This window comes from Mauremys reevesii, linkage group 3 (genome assembly GCF_016161935.1).
Source record: "Mauremys reevesii isolate NIE-2019 linkage group 3, ASM1616193v1, whole genome shotgun sequence".
NCBI classification, from domain to species: Eukaryota; Metazoa; Chordata; order Testudines; family Geoemydidae; genus Mauremys; species Mauremys reevesii.
Window position 1 is genome coordinate 55,458,989 of NC_052625.1, and position 24,694 is coordinate 55,483,682.

Below are 24,694 nucleotides of genomic sequence, written 5' to 3' on the forward strand. Positions count from 1 at the left end.
ATCTCTTCCATCACTATAGGAAGGGTCTACGCTACAGCGCTCCCGTGGCAAAGCTACATGGCCCAGCTTTTCAGTAGTTAGAGTTCCTAGCCCTCGAGTGCCACCCGGGACGGTGGCACTCAGTGAAACATGAGTAAAATGTGCAGAGTTTTTACAGAGGACTTATTTGTCAGGCAGACTTTTCCCAGTTTACTTGTGCCTTTATCACAACATTTCACTCCTCTCTTATACAGCCAGATCTTGAGAGATTGGAAGGGGAAGGGGCAGAAACAAATTCTGCTTTGAATTTTCAGGTCACGGAGTTGGATCCCAATTTTTTTTTGAAATTTCTCTAAAGCTTGGAAGGGGCTCAGTTCTCTGTTATTGGGGCAAGTTAGGACCCAAAAGCAAAAGTTTAGTCAAAGTTTGCCTGCTGTTTTGGGTGGAAAGAGCAGTTTTCCAAGGCTCTCCCTCAGAAGCCATAAGGTGGCACAGGACATCTTGAAATGCCATGAGCCTGGCTCAGAGAGATCGTTCTGTGTGCGCATTTCATCAAGTTTGGCTACAGAAACTTCATGCTACTAATAGCGGTTGCGGGAAATTAATACTTCTCCCAGGTTGGTTTTCCCATGAACCCTGCCAGTGACCAGTGTTATGACACAGAGACGGGTCAAGCAACCTCACCTTTATCCCCTCGATTCTGAATCCCAGTGTTGCTGTAGAACTAATGGTCTCCCTCCACTGCATATATCGGGGCTTGGTTACTGCATGCAGGGCATTCTCCTCCTCGGTCGGGGCACTGGGATCTACTTCAATCATCTTCTGATACATGTCCTTCCGCAGGCTTGGCTTCTTTCTGGCCTTTGTTAGCTCTTCTTCCAAATACGTTCTGCAAAGGAGGTGGAAAGATTATTAGCAGTTCATGAGTGCAGTACGGTTCCAATGTATTATGGTCACTGTCTGAACATGTTAATAGCACTGAGGAGGGATGGCACTCCTTACTAAGGGACTGATCCCCCAATATAGTCCGTAACAGGAAGTCCAAGTGCCTTCAATTCCCACTGACTTCACTTGGAAGTGAGGGCACGCAAGGCCTAAAGAGGCAGTGTCGTACGGGCAATTTCCAAAGAACAAGAACCCCCAACACCTGGGGTTGCAATAAATATGTATACAGGCCGCCCATGCCCAGGAGCCTCAGGCCACGTAACCTATGAACAAGTGTTACAAATAAAAACTCAACATTAGCAACCTGAGACGAGGTACAGGAAAAGTCCATCAGCTACCTTCAGTTACACCAAGAAAGGAGATACAGAAGGCAAATGCAGCATGCACAGAAAAGCTTTTTTATTTCCAACCCACCTGCCATCATTCAGAGCTCAGCCCACAGACAGACATTACAATTCAGGCGCAACCCCAAAGTGGTCCAATTCATAACATGTTCCAAGGGCTGGCTCAGTAGGAGCTGCTCTGTCATTTGCAGAGGGGGCCAAGAGAAACACAAGACACTTGTACTCCTGTAGTGCCTAGAGGCTACAGTCAGAATCAGAGCCCTGCTGTATCAGGAACTGCATAGTTAGCAATGGTCCTTACCCCAGAAAGCATGTACCTGGGATAACAGAAGATATCCAGGGAGTAACTGCCTATAGAGAAATGTGAAGACGTTAACCTACATAAAGACTTGTTTAACCGACCCTGCACAGTTTAGTACCCCAAGCTTCCACCCTATTGCAAATACTTCAGACATTCTGAATTTACTCAGGATTCAAAATTAATATGGCTAAAATCAGATTAGTTTCCCTGCTCTGCCTATCCTTGGGGCCCCACAGTTCCCTCCTGACAGGTGCGACTGGGCTCTGAAGACCTAGGCAGGCCGGTAACACCTCTGTCAGATCTATTCCAGCACAGCTACCCTCCTCTCACTGTGAAATATCTAACAGGACTCTGGGACATTAGATGGTGTCATCTCCTGATCAATAGGTAGAGTTGACATAACAGAGAGGTGACTCTATGGGGATTTGCTGAAGCAAGTCAAAGATATCAGAGAAACAGATGACCAAGTTCGGTCCTGGACAAAAACTGGATAAGCTTAGGATGCCGCTGATGTGGTATTTAAGAGTTGTAGGTTTTCTCCACCAACTGACCTGTCCTGCGAGGTAGTAAGCACCTCTCCTGCACAGTGCAATGTCCAAATCCTGCCACGTCTTCCCCATTCCAAAGATCCATTCCATTCCAAAGATCAGCCTTCAGCTAAAACTGTCTGGGCCCTCACCACTCCAGTTACTGTAACCTCTTCTGTGGCACCCACCCACAACATCCCCTCCAGCCCACACAGAAATGCAGCCAGTGAGATCATTTTCCAAGACCACTGATCTGGCCACTGCACAACTGCATGAGGTTTTTGCAATCACGTTCAAGGCCCTACCTAACTTCCACTCAAGCCTCAGATCCTTAACGTGCACCAAATCAGTGTCATCAACAAGAAGGGGGAGGTTTTCTCTCTCACTCAACCCTTCTCCTCTGGAACAAGTTAGGAGCAGATTACTCAAGGTTTGTCTTGGATAACTAGTTTGAAATGCTGAGCAAACCTAAACAAGGAGTTATTCTCCCGAGCTAAATGAAGCTTTCAAAATGTGCTCTGTCAACTGACCATGTACCATGGAAACTGGCACAATTCAAAAAGCGAGGGAGAAAAGTTGCTACATCCCAACACTTGACTGTTAACAGCATCTGATGTTCCCTTTGAGAATCAGCTGACATGCTCTGACTTTTCTTGAAGTCTGTCTTGTTCTTTTTGGTACATGACCCTGCCCCCTCACCGCACACCACGGTGTGCTGCAGCAAACAGGGTATTAAACAGGATGTTTTCACACAGAGCTGTTTTGAGATAGCTTAGTTCGTCTGGCGTTAGTCTGTTTCAGTTGGACTATCAAGGAGGCACAACCTTGTTCCCACTCCTGTAAAGTACACAGCAGAGTGAAGAGGTGTAACTTTGAACAGGTCTGTACGATTCATAATGGAAAACAATGAGACAAGTGGGTGGGGCTGGAGTGTGTGTTCCTCCATTGGACATACATGTCCTTTTCCATAGATTTTATTGTTCTGGGTCCCATTTATCTGAAATCCTGTTCTCTGAACAGACATGCAGAGTGTTTATTACCCTTGCTGTGGATTTTGGCCAGTCATCTCACAGTGATAACTGTGCTAAATCAGGGGGATTGGCAATGAAGTCTTACAGCTGTTTCAAGTCAGCCTCCAGATAGATGTAAGCTGCCACTTACTAGAGAAACCTGCAGGTGGGGAAAGGGCAGGCTCCTCTAGGACAGGGTGGAAATGCTGAGATAGCATCTGCTCAGTCACAAGCAACAGCTATGACCTGCCTATGGATAAGTCCCTCTCAGAACAAACACTTTTGCCACCATCTGTTGAACTAACAAGATCTGCTAAGGAATAAACTCTGTGCAGGAGTTGGCATCTCCACTGCTCTTTACCACGGCCCTGTTGTCACAGTTCACAGCACTGATTTGTGCTCTATAGGTAGGCTTGGAAGGATTTGATTTTTATCGGCAAACGTCAATTTCACTGTGCACACACACATGCACACACACACACACACACACACACAAACTGACAAAAAAAATCTTTCCATCGACAATCATCAAAATTTACAGCTCGGCCAAGTAAGAAAAATGCCGCTTGAGAACTTACTAAAGTCTGATTTAAGGATTTTTACTTTACATATTTTGCCGCGTGATGTTGACAATTTGTGTTTTAATGGTTATGAAGGTTCAACTTTCTGTATCTCAATATCTATTACCATTAAATAATTATTTCTGACACCTCCATTGTTGCCCTCCCCCCTGCCCCCAGCCCCAGAATTTCACACCTCTGTGAAAATTTAAATAGCTAACAATAGAAAAAATACTTATAAATACACATTGGTGATATTATCCATCAAAATTATAAATACATAAAAATCAAATTCTATCCCTTCCTCTGGTAGCAGACATTCAATCACCTTCACCATTTGCTGCTTCCCAAACAGAGGACTTGTTCATGATATCAGGCCTTAATCTTCCGACTCATGGATCCCCCATCCTTCCCCACAGGCCTTGCCCCCAGTGGTAAGTTTCACTCTAGAAATACATATGAATCAGTATTTCACAAGCTATAATCCTCAAAGCCCACTTGAAGTAGTAAAGATTCTAAAAGAATCATTTAACCTACCTGTGAAAATGCATCTAGCTCTGGGGCAGCCATTTAACAGTTTAGGAGAGCAGGTGGAAAGCCACCCAGTTGAAATGCAGTGGGAATTCAGGAAGGCAGAATGTAATTACCACAATGTGAATCTAGCCAGGACACAGAGGTTATTCATAAAGTCGCACCACATCTTTAATAGCTACAAGGGATCAAAACCTTGATTTTACATCTTCAGAATAGCAGAACAGGGCCCTCTACACAATGGTAGGAAATTGCTTTGACACAGACTGAGAAAAAGTATCACCTACTGAAATTCCACTCCCTATAGCAGGGGTGGGCAAACTTTTTGGCCCGAGGGCCACATCTGGGTATAGAAATTGTATGGCAGGCCATGAATGCTCACAAAATTGGGGTTGGGGTGCGGAATGGGGTGAGGGCTCTGGCTGGGGGAGTGGGCTCTGGGGTGGGGTCAGAAATGAGGAGTTCAGGGTGCGGGAGGGGGCTCTGGGCTGGGGCAGGTAGTGAGGAGGGCTCCAACTGGGGGTGCAGGCTCTGGGGTGGGGCTGGGGATGATGGGTTTGGAGTACAGGAGGGTGCTCCGGGCTGGGACTGAGGGGTTCAGAGGGCAGGAGGGGGATCAGGGCTGGGGCAGGGGGTTGGGTGGCTCAGGGGTGCAGGCTCTGGGCAGTGCTTACCAAAAGCAGTGGCATGTCCCCACTCTGGCTCCTACACAGAGGTGCAGCCACGTGGCTCTGCTGCAAGCTGCCCCATCTGCAGGCGCTGCCCCTGCAGCTCCCATTGGCCGCGGTTCACAGCCAATGGTAGCTGTGGAGGCAGTGCTTGGGGTGGGGTCAGTGTGTGGAGCGGAGCCCCCTGGCTGCCCTTATGTATAGGAGTCGGAGCGGGGTCATGCTGCTGCTTCCAGGAGCTGCGTGGAGTGGCCCTGCTCCCTGTCTGGAGCTCCAGAGCAGGGCAAGCCCCAGATCCAGTGGGAGCTCGAGGGCCGGATTACAATGGCTGGCGGGCCAGATGCAGCCTGTGGGCCATAGTTTGCCCACCACTGCCCTATAGCATGGTTTTTGGAAGTCTCTCTGCCAGCTACTGTCTCAGTTCAATCCTGTTTTGTATTGGGATCCCGTCAGAGTCCAAGTAGTTTGGTATGGCAGATTGGATACCCCAGCAAGACACAATGCAGCAAATAACCCTGCTGTATCCCTTTCACTCTTTAACACTTCACATCCAGAGATCAGTTACAAGAAAGCTGTTCTCTTAGGTAGCTAAGGACTAGCTCTCTGCAGACGGGCCATGCTTTCTTTCTGTTTTGCCTATGCCCAGGCAGTGGTGCTCAACAGGCGCTTTGCTTCCACATCTCAAGTAGAACCCAAGAGGGCGTGTGCTAGAAAGAATATGTGAGACGGGGTTATGCATATTGTTCATGGGACCTTGCTAGGCCAGTTTATATCTGTTTCAGAAACCAAGACAGGACATTACCAGAGCCTCCTCTCTTTTAAAACCTCACCTAAAACAAAGTGGCGAAGGGCTGTGGCTTCACAGGGGTAGGCAACCTATGGCACACGTGCCAAAGGCGGCACGCGAGCTGATTTTCAGTGGCACTCACACTGCCCGGGTCCTGGCCACCGGTCCAGGGGGCTCTGCATTTTAATTTACTTTTAAATGAAGCTTCTTAAACATTTAAAAAACCTTATTTACTTAACACACAACAATAATTTAGTTATATATTATGGACCTATAGAAAGAGACCTTCTAAAAACATTAAAATCTATTACTGGCACGCGAAACCTTAAATTGGAGTGAATAAATGAAGACTCGGCACACCACTTATGAAAGGCTGCAGACCCGTGAGTTAGCATGTAACTTTGGGTGGGGGGAGGGAGTGGGCAGTGTGGTCTGAAATACTCACCCTCTGAGCATAGTGAGGAGTCCAGAGTCTCTTCATTTGTGGATACCCTTCCCTCTCCCTCTCAGTTTCCCCTATGCTTTATCCATCACCTGTGCCCCTACGAATCTGACTTTAGGCTGAAGGTAACTGGAGGAGGCCGCTGCCTTCCAAAGCAAGGCAGTATTGCTTCCCACTTGGAAAGAAGAAGGGTGGCAAGGCGTAAACAAGCACTCTCTGCCTGCACCCACAACACCGTATGGAGTACACTATCTTCACAGCATTGCCAGAATGGGAAAACCCACAGCTCCTGCTTCGAGGAACGCTTTAACCTTCTGGGGTGCAACATATTTGAGGAGATAAGCCTGAACCAAAATCCCATTTCTGACAAGCCAGAGTATACGTCTCAATCCTTTGGCTTGGACCCTTGCTCTCTAGATTCCTAAATCCTCTGCTAGCCACTGAACATTGTAAGCTTCATGTAGCAGTAATTATGGCTATAAGCCTCGTTTTGTATTGTGGTAACATCTAGGGACCCTGAGCAGCTATGTGTTAGGAGCTGTACACAGCTGGAAATAGACAGTTCTTTCTTTATTATGCTAGCATGTGGAGGCCACAGTCAGCAAGCCAGGTCTGGTGTAACAAACAGCAGTCACAGCACCCCAGCTGCCTAGCCACTGTCGAGATCCTGCCCCAGAGGCGTTAGGAATTGAAAATGCAATTTGCTTTCCTCATTGAATCTCCGTTGGTAAGCTTTAGTGTGCACCTTGTTGCATCATTATGTATATTTTAACACAAATGCTGTTTTGACTCCACTGCATTGCAGATCTCCCCTGAAAGTCAAGCTCTAGCTACCTGCTTAGCAATCACATGCAGATGATTTTGCCTAATTCCACCCACCGATAACAGTGTGGCAAAGGGATATACAGCCCCTTTCACAACTTCCTGCACTGCTGTAGCCTCCCGGCTTGTCAACGACACCAACACAGACCAGGCCTATCGTCACTGCCAGTGCAAGCAAATTTTAAGGAAATGATCTTCCGTAACCTCCTTGATGAGGATGTGCTCTTTTGGGCAAAGCACTGGTTAACCCTGCTCAGAATATTTTTCTACTTGTTCATGCAGTAACTTGAACTTCATTCCCCTTCTGTGAAGCAGAGGCCAACCAAAACAGTACAGCAGAACAGCCTGCCTCCTTTCAGAGATACAAAGAAAAGCACATGGGCAGAGTTACTAGGACAATGGGTTTTCTTGTGAACAAGATTTAATTGTCACCCCAGGGGACAGACCCAGTCCCCATTTCCTCCAAGTTACACTTCAACCCATGCCCGAGTGCTGGGGGATGAAGGGGGGGAGATGCTGCTAGCTTGGAGACCGCCAGCATTCCATTACCTGCATTCCTCCCCCTCTGGAGGGGAGTATGGGTTTTGTGTCTGACAGTCTAACATGCCAGTTCATGTTTCACATCAGGAGTTCAAAAGGGGAAGAAGAAGGAAAAAAAGAAATTCCTCTCTTCCCACAAGAGCTGTCAGCTTTTCCAGAAAGCATAAGCGTCTCTACCACATCTAAGCTTTAAGCCTGTCCTTTATGGGGATCTAAAACCCAAGCTGGCTAGTGGTTTATATCTGGCCTGAATCTGCATACTGGCTTTGGGTTTCGACATAAAAACTTAAGAACCTGATCGTGCAATGCTTGCCCATGTGTAATCCTTACTCGCTCAAATAGTCCCATTGAAGTCAACAGGACTAGCTCCATGATTAAGGTCTGCATAGCTAAGCGTTTGCAGGATTGACTTTTAATAGTTTGTATATGGGTTCCAAGAAAGACTAGGATACATATGCTCACCCTTTGTGAAAGGCTTCAGGATTCACTGATGAAGGACACAGTAGAACAGGGGTTCTCAAACTGGGGGTCGGGACCCCTCAGCGGGTTGCAAGTTTGAGAGCCACTGGAGTAGAATATTATACGCTGTATCCCAAAGAGCATGCAAGAGCAAGTGAGAAGTAAGGGAAAGGATTAAAAGCTGTTAGAAGTGGAGCGCGTGAGGCAGAGATACAAGAAGGCTGACAGCTAGCACCAAGGCCTTCGCTGCAGCTTGAATGGGCTAGACATGGAATACATGGAATACACATATGCCCTGATGTTTTCATTGGGGCATCTCCCAGAATATTGGCTGTCCGGATAGACCTTGTCCCAGCACGCTAGAATGTACTTTGATAGTGTAAAACATTAGGTGGTAAATGCTGTTCTTCCTTCGGAGAGGGGTGCAACTCCCTGGTGCTCTTCACCCCAGAGCCAGAGCTGGGTGTGCGACAGCACTGCTTGTGTTTTGGTCTAGGTGTGTGATGGCTAAGAAATACTACCCCTGCCTGGACTTAAGGCAAACTTATGGTGGGAAATCCCAAGCAGAGCTCTCTCTGTCTGTCTCACCTTTTTAAAGCTGCTTCATTCAAGGGTCTCTATTCTGACCCCTATACAACTCCTGAAATGCCCCTCCCCCCTTAGATTGGTGCCCCTTGTGGTTGAGAGAGCAGGGCAAGGTACTGTCTCAAAAGCTGCCATCCCCAGACCTCTGGAACAGCAATGGGCTACTAGTGCAGACTGATGCGACACCAAGCAATCCACTTTCACAGTACACCACAGAGTCACCACCATGTGACTGCAGGAGTCTGTTCCACCATTTCCCAGGCCAGGTTTCCTCTTGTGTCTCCCACCCCCACCCGCTTGGCTTCCCTTTCTAAAGTCCTGGGCAATAGTCATCCATGGCCAGATGAGCCTGCCAGAGTAGCCAGTTTGCTCTGGATATTCTTTACTCGGATATGATGTTGCTTTAAGCACTGGATTTGGATTCTTGAACTCAGGCTGCTCCTTTCTGCTCAGTTACAAGCCAAGGCACCTAGCGGCACTAACCTGACTCCCATCTTGCAGTCCATAACGCAGGGGGAGTCAAATTCAGCCAGCAGGTCTTCCATCTGATTGTACCGCTCCCCATCCTTCACCACATCCCCATGGTAGGCAGGAACAAAGGGCTTAAGGACATCGTTCATCAAGCGGTCCAAGCAGCGCTGCTCAGATTCACAGTGCTTCTTGAGTATCCTGCCATTGGCTGCAGCCTTGAAGCTACCTGAGAGACAAAAGGCAACACAGTGTTTACTTGGGTGCAGACCCTTCACAGAGGAGAGCAGGGAGATAGTCATGAAGCCTCCTGCCCCTGCTGACATCCCCACCCAGAACAATCAAGGTATAATGAACTGCTATTGAGTGTTACATAGTGTCAAAGGTTAACAGGATCTGACATGACAGACCTCAAGTGAGAGAAAAAGCTATATGTACTATTCATTTGGGGGGGACCGCTATCACTCCTTCCCTGCCCCCTGAACCACTGCCTCTAAGCATAGTAGCTCCCAGGGACTGATAAAGGAGAGTAACACCCCCGCACATTGCTAAGGGGCAGGGTTTAAACTTGGAACCTTCATCAGCCGAGCACAAACCTCTGCTGCTGGAGTGATAGGAGTAAGTCCAGCATCTGGCAGCAGTGATAGCACTACACTTTCCAAGCATGCCACACTGGGATCTCCTTCGTCTCCACACTATGATTCAAGGTGAGCACTTAATGAGCGTCACAGAGACAATTGAGGCCAACACAGGGAGCTGATTAACTGAACAACCAGGAGACTTCCCAACACCTCATTAGTCTCACACCCTGGAGGGTTCCCTTGATGACATGGCACAGCTCAACCTTCCATACCTGCATGCCCTGCTAGTTGAATCCAAGGATACTTTTTCTTGAAGGACATAACAAAGGGAGACCACTGCACCATATTTTTGATCTTCCGCCATGACTTGCTCTAAGGAAACAGAGAAAGGCAAATAGTGGGTCAATTTTTTGCTGTTCATAAAGCTGGCTTAGAGAGCAAGTTTGTGGATTCGGGGGACTGGGGAAAAGAAGGCCAACACAGAAAGGTGAAAGAGAAAGAAGCACAGGGAACACTGCTTCTCCCCTTTCTCTTCTGCCCCTGTGCCAGGCTGGGCTAGAAGCAAATAAGTCATTGGATCTCCATTATCAACTCACATTGGCATAAATCAAGAGTGACTCCATTGAAGTGAATGGAATTTCAGTTTTACACTGGTGAAAGCAAGATCAGAATCAGGCCCACTGGCTCAGGAGAGCACCTATCTGCATTATATACAACAGAGTCACCTGCTATCCGAGGACAGGCTGTCAGCTCATTTCTGGGGTGCACCCTGGACAGCTCGTGAGTTAGAATTCTAGGAGTAGTCGTAAGATTTTACAGGTATGCCAGCATTTGTCAGGCTGGCAAAACTCCACTTCAGATCTACAAGTGAGAAGCCTATTTTTGTTCCCACTGGAAGACAGCTGCTTTGGTCATTAAGTATTGAGTCCATGAGTGTCTGATTGACGAGCCAAACCCAGAGAGTCAGCACATTTGAGATAACAGTTCGCTTCTGACATATGGTATTTGTTGTTAGATAGATTTATTAGTATAAATACTTGTGTGTACCAAGCGGGGTTGTACTCAAACATAGGAAAGCCTCTTTCAAAGACGCAGTCTTTCCTGAAGAAAGTTGTTTTCCCTAGATTGTTCTGATGGAACACACAGCTAGTAAGAGGCAGAGATATTTCTTATCTCAACACCAGAAGGCTGTGCAAACAATCCGTGCAGGCTATATACAACAACAACAACGGAAAAATGCCTAATTGCACAAGATGAGACAACCAGTGCTTTTGTCCTGGCGACTCGAGAGCAATTGAGTTCAGCTTGGAAGTGCACATTAAAGTTACCTTCATTTGCTCAACCTTAAAAATGCACGTAGGAGAGTAGCTACCTCATTCCATACAGTCTGGAGAACCAAGCTTCATTCCCTCTCCATCTGCAAGGGGTGAATGAGTGATCCAACATTCCCAGTCCTTAGGGCATTTACTTGGGGTGAAGTCACAGGCCAGAGCCAGGCAGCTAATATTGTAGCCAATGCATTTAAGGAGAGGGAATTGATCTGGGTGCAGAAAACAGATTAGTTTTTAATTTCCTAAGCCATCCTGCTGAAAGTCACCATTGTATGAGTTTGAGGCCACTGCACTCATCAAGGTTGCTAAGAGCATTTGTATGAAGTCTTAGCAACAGAGACACACAGGTGTGGGGTGGCCACTTATCTGAAGCTCTGAACTCAGTTTTCAGACAGCAGGTTCTCCTGCAATCTTGGTGTGATTTTATAGAGTGCAGGGCCATGTGGCATTAGAAGTTTTAACATTAAACCGCAAGAAGCATGCACTAGATTATGCCATTTAAGCATGGACCCAAGTAAGGGGAAATGTGAAGCTGCTTTGCCTCCTGGGGTAGCCATATGCAAGAGAGAACAGGCTGCACCAGATTTTAGACTGACCTTCCAAAGGGAGTAAGGATGAGGTAGGGCTAGGTGCCTTTGTGGGACACAGTGAGAGAGCAGTCTTTGCACTCCCCGGCGTGTCAGGCTCTTGCATGGGATGCACAATGGAGGGAGGGGACAGGGAGGAACTGGGCGTACCATCTCTCCCACCAGAGTGCATGGATTGGCCACTCACCTTTCCAAGTAGTTATGGGGGAATCAGGGATGTCAGTCTGGTCCTGGGCTTGTTTATAGACCAAATGTTTGTCAAGGAAGCTTCCAAAACATTAAGATCACCTGGGGCCTCTGTCTCTCTTGCACTTTGCTGTTCAGGATTTATTTATTCAAGCTGCAACTTTACCAGGTTGGATCAAGAATGCAGAAGGCAGCTCCCTACCTGACATGTGGATGAACGCTTTCTTTCCAAGTAAAATGCCAGAAGTTGTGTGCTTTGGCTGTTCTTTGTTCTCTCTTGGCAGAGTGCACAGGGGCTTTCCCCCTCCTTTTGTTTTCAAAATAGTAACATTGAGTTCTGACTGTCACTGATTAATTGATTTATTTATTTATTTTAAAAAGGACTCCAGTCTGCAAGGGAGTTAGGCTTCAGATCAATGTGACCCAACTTGTCTAAAATAAAAGGGGGAATCCTCCCACCAACGCAGAAACATAAGTCACTCAGTCCCAGGATACAAGCCAAGGCAACGACTGTTCTCAAGCCAAGATTTTGTTTTTCGGTGGTTAGAGGTTTATAGCAAAAGCCTTGATGTATTTCAAAGCATGAGCTAAGTGATGCCAAGTGACTCCCGGAGTAGTGGTGGCCATTTCAATGCCTTCCCCAGCAGAGGCTTTCAGAGATATCCAGATAAGTCCTGCTCTGTCAATTCTGTCTTTCTTCTCCTACACCAGACCCGAAGGCCTTATTGGCAAAGAAAATAGAGTTCTCACAACTCTGGGATGGGCTAAACCTCTGCCCCTGCCAACTGTTTAACCTGGTGTACTAACTAGAGGGCACTGAACTGACAGAGCACACTTTCTATTCAGTTAAGCAAGATAGGGATCTAATGACCAGCTGAACCAGGGTCCAGTGTTGCCTGTCCTCAGCATGTCTAATAGCACAGCACATTCCCACTACTTTACACCCCCCAGGAAATGGTTCTGATCCAGATCTAGGACAGGTGTTTGCAAGCCACACTTAAGTGCACAACCCGGTTTCAGAGTTACTGCTTTTCCAGCAGGCTTGCACATACTAAACAGTACCTCAAGCCCTGCCAAGCAGTCAGACCTTCATCCAACCAAGGAGATGCGACGATAGGGGAAGAACCTGAAGTGTTACTGAGTGGCCTTGTATTTCAAGGGGAGGAGATGTTTACTTGGAGCAGCTGTGCAGAGGATTTTGAGTAGAGCGGCAGTGTTTGTCTCAAACTGCAGAAGTCAGCTCCAGAAGAATTCAAATGACCTTGGTGAAGCAGGAGTATACTTGTGTGCCTATGACTTGCTAGAGTTTTCTATGGGGATATTTGGGAAATTTCACACCATGATTTGCAGCGTTTCAAATTGGCTCTGGTGTGTGGGAATAAGCAGCCTATTATAGGCTCAGCCTATCAAATCACTGTGACCTACCCAATGTCACAGTCCACCCCACTTCTCAGTAGCCATTTCTACCTGGTTTCTCAGAGGCAGAAATTCACTTGAGCTCTCCCAGTGCAGAAGACAGACTGTGCTTAGTCTCTGCCCCTGCAATTCCTTTTGGAGCCATCTTTATTTTACATTTGGCCTGAGATAAGCACTTCCCAGCTTTACAAGGAAAGTTTGCTTCACCAATAGAGGTCTCTTGTGCCATCAGCCCAAGGCCTACAGTGTATTATTTCCAGCCCAGAATGCCAGAGAAGCTTGTTTTGCTGGCTAGAATTTTACTGGTTAGGTGAAAAGCAAGTGTTTGGCTTCTCTGTTACTGTAGTGGTTAATAAGCAAGAATGTTTGCCAGGGACTACTGAACTGGGGAGCTACCTGACACTTCTGTCCACTATAAAATGAGATCTAACATCTCCTGGAGGAGACACAGGGATTATTTTACTCTGTCAAGTTTCACAGTGACCACAAACCTTGCCGTGGCCCCAGAATCCACAAACCTTCCCCCTCACGGGGGTCACTCTCCCAGCCCACTCTTCACCCCACAGCTTTCCCCTTCCCTGTTCACATCTCCCACATGGCTCCAGGCTTGTCTGCCTAGGTACACAGCGTCCTCATCCAAAACACATCCTGATGCAAGGGGGGCTCCAGGCCCTTGGGGTGCCCAAGCATTCCCCTGCACACACACACATGCACACATACACTCCTGCTGGCACCTGCAAATGGGAACACAGCAATCCAGGCAACAGGGTTTTTTAAACAGGCCCTTTGGTGAGGTGTTCCATGGAATAGCATCACCTCCGAGCTTTAACGTAACTGTTTGTTTGTACTTCAGGAAGTTATTCCGAGCTAGGTATAAGATCAAGCCTACAGTTACCTGTGTAGGTCAGACTGCATATGTAGTTACTAGGAGAGTGTTACTTGCAGGTGGTTGCACAGATACTCAGAGTAAATTATTCTTTGGAACACCGGGAACCAGCCTATTTGGAAGAGTCTTGTGGTGTTATAGAGTAGTGAAGTGTCAGTTGGTACACAAGATGGTGGTTTTGGTGAAGTTATGCACGTGTCTGACCATTTCAGGAAGGCTTGTTTGCACTGCAGTCAATGGCACTATGCATGGTTAAAATGAAGCACATATTTAAGTTCTTTGCATGCTCAGGGTCTATGACATGCACAGCCATGCTGCATGTATGCTGTCCTTAGCGGAGGTTCGGAAGAGCCAGTTCTCCAGTTAAAGGTGCAATGGTTAATTTAATATAACTTTGCAGCACCACTAGAGAGTGCATAAGTGGGGCAGCTAGGGAAGGTGTTATACATTTTGTATTCTCTCGCTGCATCTAATCTGTTTTAACAGCAGCAGCAAATGCAGAGTGATTAGCTATTCTGTGCTAAACTATTCAGCAGTGATGAAAAAATATTCAGTGAAGAGCCCCATGGGGCAGGCTATGACACTTATGTGGCAGTGAGGCTAAATATTACAGCTATATAAGTAGACTCTCTAGACTTACTTCTGCAAGAACTCTTAGTAGCTGCAGATTCACTACATCTCCCTCTGTCCCAATAAGGCCGTAGCTACTGACTAGCTTTCGTCTGTGCATCTTTGGATGCTAGTTTGGGGCCAATCCGGCTAAGTGCCCTAGATGGAGAGGAGGGGTAGCTCAATGCCTTGCAGGGTCAGACGTTTAATTCTAGTGCTCCCTTTTGGCATATGGGGGAGGAGGATAGAGAAAACACCGTTTTATCTACTGTGTTTACCTTACTTATCGGGAGGCTAAAACAGGCTGTGGGCTTCCCCTATCTGTCGACAGACCTTGTATGGAAAAACCAGACAAGAACTCAGTGCCAACCCAGAAGTTCTGAGGAAATATTTTGTTTCATCAGATTAAACAAAATGTGACTGATGAGATTGAGGTTTGCTGTATATTTGCCCTATGGCAGATGGCTCTTTCAAGCAGGTGGAGCATGACTAGTCAGAGGAGTTGCACCTTCGGAGACCCTCCTTCCCTCTCCCTTTCCTGGTATAGATTTTGAGGGGGTTTTATTGTTATTATTTCCCTTACAGATTGCTTTGTGAGTGACTTCCCTTTACTCCATATTGAGCCAGAGATGTGTGGCAACCAGGTTAATTAGCTGCAATTATGGCATCCAACAGTTTTATAGGGCCAATTGTTCCTGCAAATTGCTTGAGTCAGGCTTGTACTGAATTATTTCCTTATTGTTATTTAATACGAGCACGTTATGTTAGCCAAGACTGAAGTCGACCTCAGGCTTGGAAGAGGATGAGAGTCCAGGGGCACTTTCAGTCAGCAATTACTCCATATCCTAAAAACGACGTCACTCCATTTAGAATGTGAAAGAGTCTGGAGTCAAAATAGACCGAGGGAGATGTCAAGAAGAGCTGAGGCAGTCTTTACAGGAGACTGTGATCCACAGTCCAGTGCAGTGGTGCTGAGCAACCACTGTTTCCACTCACCTCATGGGAGCTGCAGATGCTCAGCTCTTCTGAAAAGTCAGGCCCTAATTATATTGCATCCATACTGGAAAGAGTGAATGGATAAGGGGAGTCAAGGACAGAGGCAGGGATAGAACCCAGGTTCCTAACTCCACTTACAGACACTCCCTCCTGCTTTAGGATTTGACAGTTTACCCTCTGGGTTTCCATTTTCACAAGTAGACACGGCAGGAGGGAGTGAACTTGAGTAACTTCTAAAATTCACGCAAGAAACAGGTACTGAATTTTTATGTTTGCTGGACAAGCAAGCTAACTAGTTCCTAGATAGAGCTTGGCAAACGTATGAACAGGATTACATACAGTGGGGCTGCCGGCCAGAGCAGAGGCCTGGACTCAGTGACCCAGGAGGCCCCTTCCAGTCCTACGTCCCTGTGTGCGGCACATTAACAGTCAACAATCCCCAGCATTTACTGAAAAACTGTCCATGGCCACCCATGCATTTAATGATGTCCTTAAAATGACCACTGCAAGCCATTCACTTCTCGTGCAATGCTTGAAATACTGCAGTGTCTGGAAAACCTGCCGAGACCTTTGTCCCCCACACTCCCCTCATGCACCCCCACCCCTTAGGCTTCATAGGAGTCACATTGTGCAATGTTCAAAATACCCTCAAGGGATCAGTGCACACCTGCAATTCTCTCTGCCCCTTAGATTTAAAGTGAAAGCATCAGCCCCATCAAAAAGGAAACTCCAGCCACAGGGGTTGCTTGGTTGTATTCACCCACGAAAGCTCATGCTCCAATATCTCTGTTAGTCTATAAGGTGCCACAAGACTCTTTGCTGTTTTTTACAAAGTTCAGTGACTTTCAGCAGAACTTGGGAGTGCTTTTGGGGCAGGTGGGGAGCGGGAAGAGGAGGGTTCAGTTAAGCACATTTCAGGTTTAAAGGTTAGCGATTTGCTTCCAGAACCTACTGCCTTGTCTCACAATAGAGAAGGGCAGATTTTGCACAAATTCATCAGAGTACTATAAAAAGCAGAGAGTGTTTGCCCACAGAGTTCACTGTATGTCAGCCTGTTCTGAGGCCATGGTACACGCAGCCAAGGGAAAAAAGGCCATTTAGTTTTCCATGTTTAAAAGAATGAATGTGTTTTCTTTCAGTCTTTAAAAAGTAGTTAAGGTTTCCCTAGTGATGATTGTTTCCCTTCATGAGGAAAAACCTTGTACCTCCTGGAGCGATAAGAAGGACAGCTTTATTCATTGTATAAGCCGCTGATGTGCAGATTGCAACAGCACAACCTGTATGCAAGCCCTTGCAGGCAGATGCTTCCGGCTGAATAGCTCATTTCTGCAACCAAGTTTGTAAACCTGTCTTCAGAGCACTGGAATGTTCTGGCACACAAATGAGCAAAACAGTGCTGACCTAAAGAGACTTTTAATAGAAGACACTAGGGTGGCATTCCCAAAGGAATCTGTAACAGAGCTCAATTGTGCTCCTTCCTTTCAGAGTGGAGAATTTGCTATTCCTTCTTCCCAATCATGGGGAAAGAAGAGAGACAGTGATCTTATGACTTCTCTGGTTCCATCATCAGATCATTCCTACTCTCCATCGGCTTCCATATTGGACATCCAGTTGGTCCAATCAGCAACTTTGCTGTCCCCTGTGATTGTGAGAGCCACAAAAAGGGCCCACACCCTCACCTCATTGGAAAACAGAAGGTAATGAACTGCCCTTGAGATCTTCAGCAGTTGACATTCCATATTATACCCATTGTCCCTCACCTAGAACCCCCCCCCTTCCCGTGTCTCTTGCTGGTATGGACACACTGGCTAGAGATGGGTTTATTTGTTAGAGCACTAGCTCAAAAGGGAAAGGCTTTGGATCTTTTTTTTTGTCTAGTCAAATAGGCATTTAATTCATGCATATAAGGGATTCAACCTCAGCAGTTCATTCAAAATCCGGTCCTAAGCAAATGCCAGTCTGGTTCTTACACTGCACGCATCACCATGGTATATGCAAAGCAAAGATACTCTTATGACTAATGCCCGATTTTGCACAAAGGATCATCAGTGGTTAGGGCATTAGCCTGGGACTCTGGAAACCCAGGTTCAAGCCCCTGCTCCACCACAGACTCCCTGTATGACCTTGGGCAAGTAACTCTATGCCTCTGTAACATGGAGATGATAGCTGTGCCCTACCTTACAGGGGTGACGTGGGGACAAATACATTAAAGATTGTGAAGTGATCAGATACTATGGTATAGGATAGATCTGCTCTCACCACATCTCCCGGAGAGTCCATCATCACACCCAGAGACTTGGTACTGCATGGATATGGTAGTGTGTGTATTATTTCTGTGAAGTTAGACACTATGCTTTTTCAGAATCAGTATAATTCTACATAACAAGGGCTTGGTCACCCTGTCAAGCTGTCCGATAGGGCCAATGAGCTTGAGTACCAACCTCAGGGCAGCCTGTTAAGAGCCACGACACAAACCCCAAATTGGTTATAAGTTCTACACTTCGATTTTTCCAACCAATCATCAAGTGTAAACTCCTCAGGCACTATAAAAGCCTTAAAATGGAGTCACAGACAGTCCCCTCGGGTACCATGATCTCTCTTGCCACCCAGGTGAGTCTGCTTTTGTGATAAATGGTCCCTTACACCACTAATCACAGCAATCCCAAAGGACCAGTCACTTACCCTAGGTCAATTGCACCTTAGATCTCACACCAAAGACACTTGTAGCCAACCTATTGAACTATATATAGATTTGTTAATCTATAGGAAAAGGAAACAGGCAAGTTATTTACAAGGGTGAGGCAAGTAAACATACCTACACAAATGAGTTACAATCTTAAATATCCAATGTAATAGAAACGTCTATGCTAAGGAAGCTCCATGCGTCCTTCAGAGCTAACCCAGGCTAAGCACTAGGGATCTTTTGCTTATGCCTAGTAATCCTGGCCCCCCAGAGTCCATGCAGCATAAAGATACAGCTCCTCCTTGTTATGTGTTTTTATTCCCTTCCCCCCTTCTGCACTGAGCTGCAAACTCAGCGGATGGGAGGAATTCACTTGCAAGACTCAGCTTCATGGTGGTGGGGGCGGGGGCGGTAGCGTAAACAACAAATCTTTTGTCATCTAAATATTCCACTCTAATCAGTCTGATGTCGATAGGCCTTCCTTGTCAGGCAGGGCATCACACCATCTGTTGGAGACCAGCTTTTGACATTAACTAATGTCTCCCTCCTGTCTGGTGATTTACATCGTTACACAGGCTTACAATGCAAATGCTCAGCTATTACCTTACAATCTGGGATACAGATTGTCTAAGTGAGAATAATGCAGCAACTCACAAGTATTCAATGAAGTCCAAACGTATTCTGATAATTCTAATATCTGTTTGAACAATGCTAACACACAGGTGAGCCAGACTGATTTCATCTATGGATTTGTCAGTGTTCAACTGAGGCATGGAGATCTTGACATGATCTGGCACCTGGTCTCCCAGCATCACAACCCCAACCCAAAAATGACATAGGAAGGGGTGTCACCGATGCTTCTGAATACACCTCAGGGTCCCCCTATCCTTGACAAAGCAACAGCCACTACATTTTCCTTTCCCTTGATATGGACGATCTCCCTGTCAAACTCCTGTAGAACTAGACTCCAGCATAATAGTCTCAAATTGGTCCCTTTGGCTCAGTACAACCATATGATTGAGTGGCCCGTTAGAACCTTACATTTTCTATTATACAGAGAAATCTTAAGTTGCATAATAGCCCAAACTATGACATGGCACCCCATTCAAAGACAGCACAGTTCTCTTCAGTGGGGGGGGTGTCACTTTTTTACTCAAGGCAATGAGATGCCTCTTCCCCACACCCCATCCTGCATTAGCACTGCACCTAATCCAATCTTAGTGCACAGCACAAAGGGTTTGCTGATATCAGGGCTGACCAAAACTGGCTCTTTAAGGACATAAAAGAGGCTTTGTCTAAAGCCCTTTTCACAGGCCCGGCTTCTCCTTTTTTGTAAGGTCTGTTATGGGGCCACAACACCACTAAACCCCTTCAGCAACAGCTGGCCAGAATGATAAAGAATTAGACCTGCTTCTTGGTTTGTGGGGCAGACCAATTCCAAATGGCTTCTGATTTAAAGGGTCAGGGCAAACAAACCCACTGCCCACCCAGTGCCCTAAATAAAGATAGCCCCCATCTTGCATGACCTTGGCTTCTTGCATTATCTTGGACACCTTGACAGTGAGGTTGGCTTCCCTAAGTCTCTATAATTCAATTCCTGCCTGGTTCTGATAGTCTTGCCAAGAGTCGTTTGTCTACACAGGCCCTGGCAAAGGTCTTTAAACCCTGCAGCTCCTCATTGACAAACCTCTGAAAGGTAGCCCCTTTATACATTAACCCAAAAGGCATAATCTAAACTCATATAAACCAGATTCCTCTATGAAAGCTGACTTTTCCGGTGCATCAGCATATAAAGTAATTTGCCTATATAAATTAGCCAAATCCAGAGTACTTATACATTTTTTATAAATCTCATGGTTTTATCCTTTTTAGGCACCATCATAATAGGAGATGCCCAGGGGCTTTCTGATTTAGAGATCACTCATGTCTAGCATGCTCTCCGCTTCCTCCTGAATTTGTCTTTGCATTTCACCTTTAGCATGGTATGCTCTGCTAGGAACAGGGTGGGGCCCATTAGTTTTAATGGAATGCACTATTTTGTTAGTTAAACCTGGCCAGTTAGAAAATATCTGCCTGTGGTATTTCAAGAGGGCCAACATTTCCTGCTTTTGGGTTGGGTTCAAACCCTTCCAAATCTCGATGCTCTAAGGAAGAGATTGCCCTGGACTCTCCCTGACCAAATCAATTAAAGGGGCAGTAAATGTTTCCTCATCAGCAGAACAAATCATATTCACCACCAAGTCTCTCTTATATGGTAAGCTTTCAGTCATTTGACATGTACTATCTGCACTGCTCCCACTCATGCCAGAGGGTTTCATTACATCCTAAGTATCAGAGGGTAGCCGTGTTAGTCTGGATCTGTAAAAGCAGCAAAGAGTCCTGTGGCATCTTATAGACTAACAGACGTATTGGAGCATGGGCTTTCGTGGGTGCATCCAACGAAGTGGGTATTCACCCACGAAAGCTCATGCTCCAATACATCTGTTAGTCTATAAGGTGCCACAGGACTCTTTGCTGCTATTACATCCTAAGTGATCTCATTCACTCTATCACCTCAAAAGGTCCTTCCCAACAATCGTGCATCTTGTTTTTCATCACTGAAATCAACACTAGCACCAAGTCACACATATCGAAAGATCTTTCTCCAGCATGCCTGGCAGACCAAGCTTTCCGAGACACCTGACTCAACTCAAGGTGCTGATGCACTAAGTCCATCGTAGACTTACATCCTCTTCAAAACAAGTGACATGCTCCCCTACAGGCTGTCCTGACTCTTCCATACTATGCTGCCAAGACCCTTAATTAAATCAAGGTATCCCCTCACTTGTCTCCCATAAAGGAGGTCAAAGGGGGTAAACCCTGTAGACTCTTGGGGTATACTCCTGTGTGCAAATAACAAATAAGGGAGTGACATGTTCCACTCACTCTCTTCCCAGGTAACATACATCCTCAGCATAGACTTCAATGTTCCATTGACTCTTTCTACCAGACTGTTAGTCTCTGGATAATAGGTGGTGGCCTTTATATGTCTCGCTCCACACAACTCCCATAACTTTTTGAAAACTACAGACATGAAATTTACACCACGGTCAGATGAGGTTTCCCTGCTAAAAATGGGGATTAGGTTCAGTAGCTTCAGCTTCTATATTAGCTAGTGCTGTGGATTCAGGGTAGCTGGTGTCCACCACAACCAGAACATATTTCTTTCCACTCCTAGAAGGATTGGGTAGTGGTCTCATGATACCTAGAGACCCTCAGGCTAACACCTCCTTAAGGATGGACAATGGTGGCAAAGGTGCCTTGCAGGGTCCCTTTAGCCCAGTGGTTCTCAAACTTTTTGTACTGATGACCCCTTTTGAACATCAAGCCTCTGAGTGCGACCCCACCCTTAGAAATTAAAAACACATTTTTTATATTTAACACTATGTTAAATATTAAATTTAAACTCTATTGCTTAAAATGAATTTACCTTTTCTCACTGCTTTTAAATTAAGCCTAAAACACATTTTTATCAAATTAAATATAAGTGGAAAAGTTATTTTTAAGTAGAATTTTATTTTAATACTTGACAGCAATTTAAGACCTGAAGCAAGTAATAACCCTCCGCATGGCTGGGCTCCGCCTGACAACCCCAGTACAGGGGTCGGGGCTCACAGCGTCCTGGATGCCCCAGCTCAGGGCTCACAGCCCCTCTCCTGGTTGGGGTCAGGACTCGCAACCCTGCGTGGCGGTCAGACTTGGGGATCGCAGCCCCACTCCTGGCCAGGGTTGGGGTCTGGGCTCGCAGCCTCCTGGGGGGTCGGGACTTGCAGCCATGCGTCCCTGTCGGGGTCAGGGCTCACAGCCTGGCGCTGGGGTCGGGGTTCACAGCCACACGTCCCTGTCGGGGTCAGGGCTCACAACCGTGTGCTGGGGTCGGGGTTCACAGCCACACGTCCCTGTCGGGGTCAGGGCTCGCAGCTCGGGGTTGGGGCTCGCAGCCGTGCACTGGGGCTGGGGCTCACAGCCGTGCGCTGGGGTCGGGGCTCACAGTCCAGTGCAGGGGTCGGGGCTCGCAGCTGCGCACCAGGGTCAGGGATCGCAGCCATGCGTCCCTGTCAGGGTTGGGGCTCACAGCCCGGCGCCGGGGTCGGAGCTCGCAGCCACGTGTCCCTGTCGGGGTCAGGGCTTGCAGCTCGGGGTCGGGGTTCGCAGCCGTGCACTGGGACCAGGGATCGCGGCCATGCATCCCTGTCAGGGTCGGGGCTCACAGCCCGGCGCAGAGGTCGGGGTCAGGACTCACAGCCACGTGCCCAGGTTGGGGCTCGCAGTCCCGCAGCTCCACACAGGGGTTGGGGCTCGCAGCCATGCGTCGCGGCCGGGCCTCACAGCCTGGCACAGGAGTTGGGGCTCACAACTTGCAGCTGCACGCTGAGGTCAGGGCTCACGACCCCTTGCATAACCGGGTCGCAACCCCCCGAGGGGTCGTGACCCCCAGTTTGAGAACCAATGCTTTAACCTCTTATGCTTCTGACATAAGAAGATTCTAACACTTTTTTACTGTCTCAAACACATGAGGCCAACAGAAATTCTGTTGGAGCCTATCACAGGTTCTCTCCACCCCTAAGTGTCAGGCAAAGGGCAATCACTTGCAAGACTCGCCTTCATGTGGGGAAGGGGGGAAGAGAGCTAAAGAACAAAGTCTTTTGTCCTCTTCAGTGTTCAACTCTACTCAGTCTGGTGTCGATGAGCCTTCCCGGCCAGGCAGGACACAACACAGCCTGTTGGAGACCAGCGTTTCACACTAATTCATGTCTCTCTCCTGTCTGGGGATATACACGGTTACAAAGGTTTACAGTGCCAATGCTCAAATAGTTCCTTACAATATGGGATACTGGTGTTATAAGTGAGATTAATGCAGCAACTCACAGATATTCAGCAGAGTCTACACACACAATCTTATAATTGTAATATCTATTGTAACAGGGCTAAGGTGAACCAGACTGTTTTCAGCTATGTATTTGTCAGTGTTCAGCTGAGACATGGGGACCTTGGCATGAGCTGGCACCCGGTCTGCCAGCATCACACAAGATACAAGCGGCTCCCTTTAACCTCAGTGGGAGTGGTCTCCAGGTGGAGGAGGAGGAGGAACAGCCTCTCCACGAGCCCACCCTCCCAGATCTTGACCCCTAGCACGGCACAGTGCTCTGCCTTCTTAACTAGCCCTGCTGACCTATGAAGGCTGCTGCAGTAGCCCTGATGCTATTTGTGGAACCTAGTAACATCTGTTTGGATCCCTGAAAAATATTCCAGCATATTGGGGGATGGCAGCATGCAAGGCAGCTAGACTCCTTCTTCATGCCACCCATGCAGGAGAGAAGAAAACAGGCTGGAAAAAAATGCAGACATGAGAGAATGAGTTCTCTGGTATAGTATAGATTAGAAGGAGATATAGCAGTTGAGGGAGCAGGCTGAGTATATACATTATCCTCCGCATTTCTGTAAATTACTGTGTGTTTACAGTCCAAGCCTCAGCTTCCTAGCTGTAAAATGAGGACAATGATTCTTACCTCATTTACAAAGCACTTTGAGTACCTCAGCATTGGATTTTGGAGCCCCTCGGCACAAGCCTTCCAGGCCGACCTGGGTTGACAGACTTGGGCTAGCAGAGCTTGTGCTAGCACTCTAAACATAGCTGTGCAGCCAGCACTTTGAAGCTGGGGCTCGGGCAGCCACCCCGCTCTGCTGGCTTAGGCGCCTGCACCGCAGCCAAGCCGCAACTTCACCGTGCTGTCTACAAAGCTATTATTAGAGTGGTAGCATGGTGATCAGCCCAGGGTTGACAGGCTCACTCCCGCAGGCTCCAAATGCCGTGTAGACGTGCCCTTTGACATCCATGGATGGAGAGCATCATGGAAGAGCTAGATATGATTGAATTTTACAGACAATAAGTCTCAATCATAGGTTTTTCATATTGCTGGCTATCACTGTAGTGATAAAGCCTCAATACTTTCCCATTTCACAGAAGGAGAAACAGAAGCAGAGAAGTTATTTACCTAGGGCTTTACAGAAAGTTGAGGGTAAAGCTGGGATTAGAACTCAGAATTTACTGAGCTCCAGACCCATGAGTACATCTCCATTATAAATTTCCTCCCAAGAGAGCCCTTATTTTAAAGTAACAGCTGAAAACTTCCTAATATGGATTAGTCATAACTGGCCTTCCAGTAAAGCTGGTTGAATTATTAATTGCAAAAGAGTTAGACAAGTTTAGCCTATTTCTGTTTGGGAACCAATCCAGATTTCAGTGAATGTATTTGTCATTCATTAAGTACACACTAATTCCTTTGGCTAGGCAGTTCTCAGCCCAAGAGTCAGAGTAGTTCATGAACAGCCACTCGTTATTTTAGGCGGCCATCCACATACTGAAGTCACATGGTTTTCCTGCTCCCTCAACGGATGGCAAGCTTTAAAC

General features: G+C 47.0%; 1 protein-coding gene across 1 annotated transcript in view; it reads right to left on the minus strand.

Annotated features, from left to right (window-relative positions):
- Nucleotides 1–24,694, minus strand: part of ITPKB (inositol-trisphosphate 3-kinase B) — a 112,170-nt gene that overhangs the window by 17,332 nt on the left and 70,144 nt on the right. The window contains exons 3-5 of the mRNA XM_039532079.1: nucleotides 9,822–9,921; nucleotides 8,984–9,197; nucleotides 664–868 (exon numbers count right to left, since the gene is read on the minus strand). Of these exons, the coding sequence (XP_039388013.1) occupies nucleotides 664–868; nucleotides 8,984–9,197; nucleotides 9,822–9,921 (519 nt within the window). The remainder of the gene's footprint in view (nucleotides 1–663; nucleotides 869–8,983; nucleotides 9,198–9,821; nucleotides 9,922–24,694) is intronic.